The sequence below is a fragment of the Nanorana parkeri genome, unplaced genomic scaffold (genome assembly GCF_000935625.1).
Source record: "Nanorana parkeri isolate BGI_ZX_2015 unplaced genomic scaffold, ASM93562v1 scaffold2006, whole genome shotgun sequence".
Taxonomy (NCBI): domain Eukaryota; kingdom Metazoa; phylum Chordata; class Amphibia; order Anura; family Dicroglossidae; genus Nanorana; species Nanorana parkeri.
This window is the reverse complement of record NW_017308274.1, coordinates 30,214-36,250: the sequence shown is the minus strand read 5'-3', so window position 1 is coordinate 36,250 and position 6,037 is coordinate 30,214. Positions and strand designations below refer to the sequence as shown.

Below are 6,037 nucleotides of genomic sequence, written 5' to 3'. Positions count from 1 at the left end.
CCTCCCCTGTTCTTGGACAATCAACATCTGCCTTGACACATTCCATGGTGATGGGCCTAATGTGTCTGTGCTACCTGTGTGGATATAAATGCTGATATATGTTCCTGACACTAATTAGAACTGAAGAAGTGGCTTGGATAAGCTATAGAATGTCTTCAACATTACAAAACAAGTCCAGTTCAATGTGACCATCTTCTACTAGCTATCCCACTTCTATTATTTTCCCCTCGTGCTTGTCCACCAAAACCTCCATTATCTTCTCATGCTTGTCCAGCTAGATTTCCATTATCTTCATCTCATGCTTCTTCACCTAAACATCCATTATGTTCTCCTCAAGCTTGTCCACCGAGACTTCGATTACCTCCACCTTATTCTTGTCTACCTTGACCTTCCTCTCATGCTTGTCCACCTAGACTTCCATTACCTTCTCCTCATTCTTGTTCGCCTAGACTTCCATTACCTTCTCCTCGTGCTTGTCCACCAAAACTTCCATTATCTTCTTCTCATGCTTGTCCACCTAGACTTCCATTACCTTCTCCTCATTCTTGTTCGCCTAGACTTCCATTACCTTCTCCTCGTTCTTGTTCACCTCGACTTCCATTACCTTCTCCTCGTGCTTGTCCACCAAAACTTCCATTATCCTCTCTTGCTTGTGCACCGTGATTTCCATTATCTTCATCTCCTGCTTCTTCACCTAGACTTCCATTATGTTCTCCTCAAGCTTGTCCACCTACACTTCCATTATCTTCACATCATTTGTGTCCACCTAGACTTCATCTGCAACTCCTATACAACCCAGTCTGTCTATGTATCCACCACCAAGATTAATACTGTCTAAGTTAAATGATCCTCTACCAATCCTACCATCCTTCCACCCATTTTTTAGATTTTTTCTTTTCAGTCTACAGATAATATTCCTTTTCCCATATCTACCACTCATTTAATTTCCATCTGCTTAATCACCAATCTTTCATCTACAGCCTCTGTACAGCCCATCCTGTCCAAACCACCCATGCCCTCCTTTTCTTTTCTTATTCTGCCATCTTGGATCTGTCTATTGATTTTACCACCTTTCTATCAGTTTAGACTTATTTGCTTCCTAAAAATACAATTTATCTCAATATTCCATCCTCGTAGAACATGCCCGTTTCTCCTCCTTCATACCCTCCACGTTGAACAGGTTGCTGGAGTCCCACGTCCGTTCTGAGGGTGCCTGTGTAATTGGCAGAAGGTAGGACCGGTATCCTTTGCATAAGCAGGACATAAATCTCAGAAACGAGGCCCGTACGTCCAGTTCCAGTTGTGTCCGCCGTCCGTAGATCAGATCATAATCCTTCAGCAGGAACTCCAGAGAAGCTTCCTCCATGGGCTTGTTATACACTGCAAGGGAAAAGGCAAAGTAAGCTACACAGATACGTGGCACAATTAATCACAATAGATCTGAGTGTATTAAACAGCAGCACCAATCAATATTGGTTTCTGAATTGTGGGTGGTGTGAGGCAGGCCTAATTCTCTTCTTATAAGATCTGCTAACTATTCCCAGCACGAAAGAATAAACTGACCTCAGAAAGACTATATAAGGCACTCTCTAGTACTATTTCCATGGCTTGTGAGTGAAATCTCCTCACCGGGGTCCTGGACTGTGTGACCAGATGCCCACTAAGCACAGATAGGTACTGTGTCTGAAGCCAACATAGACGTTTTGGGCTTATGAAGTTCAGGGACACAGATCAGACATAGCACAGTGCTGGGGTATGCACAGCACAGATAAGAGACAGAACAGACAGTGGAAACAGAGCAGGATGCCGACCATAGACAGCAGGAACAGCAAGGTCAGTGTAGGTACACATACCAGACAGCGGGCACAGTGCAAGGACACAGACCAGAGGCAGAACAGACAGCAGACACAGTATAGGACACTGACCAGAGACAGCAGAAAAAGTAGGCACAGTGCAGGGACACAAAGCAGAGACAGCGGGCACAGTACAGGGACACAGAGCAAAGGCAGCATAGACAGTGGGCACAGTCCAGGACACAGACCAATTGCAGCATTAGCAGCAGGGACAGCTACCAGACAGGCCAATCAGCAGACACGGAGCACCAATCAGCAGGCACTGGGAACCAATCAGGAGGTACAGGGTCACCAATCAGCAGGCACAGGGCAGAGGAGTGAAGTAAGCAGAGTCCTCACTCTCATCTAGCTGTTTGTGGAGGTCACTCAGGCAGTTCCGCAGGACTTTGCAGGGTCTGCGAGGTAATTGCTGATAAGAAGGGATCTTTTTCTCTTCACTCCTGTAAGACGGACACAGAGCTGAATATATGCAGATAACATGGCTGTCCAAATTACCCATGATACAACACGAGCAGGAGGATGTGCGAGAAGCATCAGATATCTTACTGGAACAGGGTGTTGGTATCCAGGTCCACGCACAGGACATCCTGAGGGGGGTCGTGGAGGTCAAAGTAACTGGAGTGGATGCCGACGATGAACGGCACCGGAGCACAGAGCACATCGGCGAGGGTCAGCGGGCACAGAGGGATGTAGGGGCACTGCCATCGCAGAGGGAAGATAACCTGCAGACAGAACAGGAAGGCTATCACACAACTGGAACATATATGGCTGTCATTATGTAACATTAGAACATAAAACCAGAGGTTGCCTCAGGTAGTCCATCTGCCTGTTTTCATCACAGACAAAGGTGTCGGAGTATCTGTATATGCTGGCATACAATTAAAGGAAAACGCAAACATGGCGGACACTCACGGACACCAGGGCCTCTGCCACGCTGGTCAGGACGTCCGGCCGCTGTGAATGGATGAGCAGCTTCTGTTCGGTGAGGACAGCGAGGAGTAACGTTACCGCGTTCTCCGGGCCAAGATTCTGGAGCAACGTCACAAAACTCGCTCCGCTGTAAGGGAATAAGACGCAGGTTACTGCAACCGTAAAACAAAGTCGGCGCTGCCTGTGATCACTTATAGCTGCTAACATGAGTAGGACCTCTCAGTCTAGTTTAACGTAGTATCAAATTGTAATTTCTCTGTATCAAATATTTACACTGAATTATATCCTAAACTGTAACAATGTATCTTTCCCCAAGGTGCCAACATATAGTGTACCCAAGTTGATCCACCTCTGTGACCTCACTCACCAGATCTGCTGACCTCACAAGAAGTATGGAGTGAGAACATGCTTTATAATACACCCTCCGACCAGATCACTTCGCACACCCAGTTCCTGCTACAGGTAAGGATGTTTACCCTTAGTGGAATTAACATACCTCCTCTGCGTGATTGGATGATCAGAAGGGATCGTCTGCCTGGTCTGGTATGCAGAAGAAGTGTGGTAATTCTACTAAAGGGAAGACTGAGGCCCAATAACCTTTTGCCAGACACATCCCAAAGGAGCCTCCTGTGATGCCTTGCCATGGCACTTAGGTTCACTATCTCTCCCAGCATGCCCAGTCTGGCATGCAGAGGAAGTGCGGTAACTCCACAAAAAGGAAGACTAAGGGCCTGACACGTCCCAAAGAAGCCTTCTGTAATGCCTTGACATGGCACCTAGGTTGATTACATTTCCCAGCATGCCTGGTCTGGTATGCAGTAGAAATAAAGTAGTTCCAATAAGGGGAAGACTAAGGTCCAAACACCTTTGGCCAGACACATCCCAAAGAAGCCTTCTGTGATGCCTTGCCACGGCACCTAGGTTGGCTACCTCTCTCAGCATGCCTGCCTGGTCTGATATGCAGAGGAAGTGCGGTAATTCCACAAAATGGAAGACTAAAAAGGTCCAAGAACTTATGGCCAGACCCATCCCAATAGAGCGTTCTGTTATGCTTTGCCATGGCACCTAGGCTGACTACATTTCCCAGCACGCCTGGCCTGGTATGCAGAGAAAGTAAAGTATTTCCAATAAGGGGAAGACTAAGGTCCAAGAACCTTTGGCCAGACTCGTCCTAAGAAGGCTGCTGTGATGCCTTGCCATGGCACCTAGGTTGACTACATCTCCCAGCATGCCTTTACATTGCTCAGCGGGGTTGCTGGTAGAGGAGGAGCACAGAAGGAAGAGCGTGGCCAATTTGAATCCTCTGCCATCGGAGGATACTGGAACTGGCACAATCCCCGCCATTTTCATTGGTGTCACCAGTTCAGATATGGAGGACCAATATTCCTCTCTGGCAGCAAAGGGCAGCCATGGCTTCTTGAATGAAAATTGGTTCTGGTTTAAATTCGGGGGCGTGTTTCTTAGGGGGGATAAAACCATGCTGATAGTTAGACATGTGTAGATCTGGCTAAGGTCCTTGGCTGCTGCCTCTGTGATCACGATGGAGGAATTGCCCATCAGAAGATCAAATCCTGGTTATGTAGTTCGCTTGGAAGCTCATTTAAGATATTTATTGAGCAAAGACATCAGATACAGCCAACACATTTTGGGGGGAATGGACTGTTTCTTCTTCATGGCTTGAGCAATGATTTGCAAGCAAATTGGGAAAGAATGCACTAGTGAGGAGATCCAAACTGATCCAATCCAGTTGGGATGTGTCCTCCAAGCGTGACAAGCTTTTCTTACAAGGTGCTCCTAACTACATACCCAGAATTCATATCAAATCAATGAGACATTGCACTTCACAGCCATTGGTAAATAAACAGGAAATTGCCCAATCAGGGAGGGCCTTGTACTGCGCAATAACTGGTGAATGTTCAAGAGATTGTCCAATCAGGGAGGTCTTTGTACTGCACAGCCATTGGTGAATGTACAGGAGATTATCCAATCAGGGAGGGCCTTGTACTGCGCAATAACTGGTGAATGTTCAAGAGATTGTCCAATCAGGGAGGTCTTTGTACTGCACAGCCATTGGTAAATGTACAGGAGATGGTCCAATCAGGGAGGCACAGCCATTGGTGAATATACAAGAGAGCGTCCTATCAGAGAGGCCTTTGAACTGCACAGCCATCGGTAAATGTACAGAAGATTGTGCAATCAAAGAAGGTTTGGAACTGCACAGCCATTGGTGAATATACAAGGGAGCGTCCAATTAGGGAGGCTGTATGAGGAGGCTGCCTTGTACTGCACAATAATTGCGGAATGTACAAGAGACTGCCCAATCAGGGAGGCCCTTGTACTGCACAATAAATGGTGAACGTACAAGAGATTGTCCAATCAGGGAGGCCCTTGCACTGCACAATGAATGGTGAACGTACAAGAGATTGTCCAATCAGGGAGGCCCTTGTACTGCACATTGAATGGTGAACGTACAAGAGATTGTCCAATCAGGGAGGCCCTTGTACTGCACAATAATAATTGGGGAATGTACAAGAGACTGTCCAATCAGGGGGGCCTGTGAACAGCACAGCCATTGGTGAATATACAGGAGATTGTCCAATCAGATTGTAACCAGGTTCATTCTCTGACTAAATAAAATTAAAAAACTCCTGGAGGGGTAAAAATGATCGCCGTCTATTTCCACTGAATTATAATTAAGCTAAATGTTATTTTAATATAAAATGATTTCTATCTGCATTCTATATATTTAATTAAATGTCAACTTTAGTAATAAAAAACGGAACATCTGAACATAAAGAAGGTTCCAGGCTCACCTGAGCGGGAGGGGAGAAGACACGGGCTGACACAGTAGGACATTGTCGTACGGAGACATCTGAGGATGGAGATGACACGTTACATAAGAAACACTCACTAAAGCCGCTGCTAGTCACCGATTATCAGATCAGACAGAAGGGCTTCTAATACCACCCAGACATTGCCAGCTGCTGATCATAATTTTACACCTCACTTGAGTTTTAAATACATTTTCTACAACCAGACTAAGCAGGATTTTTACAGTGTCTTCTGGCAGGGGACTACAGACTCTTGCCAGATGTCCGCACCGGAGTGCAGAGGGAGGGTGCTGTTCTGTATGAAATGTGGGCTTGCATTTACGGTTGCAACAACTAATCAATGAAACCGATAATAAAATCGATTACGAGAAAAGTTGTCCACTATTCTCATTACCGATTAGTTGGATTGGGGGGGGGGAGAGC

At 46.2% G+C, this 6,037-nt stretch overlaps 1 protein-coding gene across 1 annotated transcript in view; it reads right to left on the bottom strand.

Annotated features, from left to right (window-relative positions):
* The window catches only part of DENND4B (DENN domain containing 4B), a 42,635-nt gene that overhangs the window by 16,209 nt on the left and 20,389 nt on the right, over nt 1-6,037 (bottom strand). The window contains exons 9-13 of the mRNA XM_018572348.1: nt 5,597-5,655; nt 2,766-2,910; nt 2,400-2,575; nt 2,193-2,293; nt 1,165-1,380 (exon numbers count right to left, since the gene is read on the bottom strand). Coding sequence (XP_018427850.1) covers nt 1,165-1,380; nt 2,193-2,293; nt 2,400-2,575; nt 2,766-2,910; nt 5,597-5,655 — 697 coding nt within the window. The remainder of the gene's footprint in view (nt 1-1,164; nt 1,381-2,192; nt 2,294-2,399; nt 2,576-2,765; nt 2,911-5,596; nt 5,656-6,037) is intronic.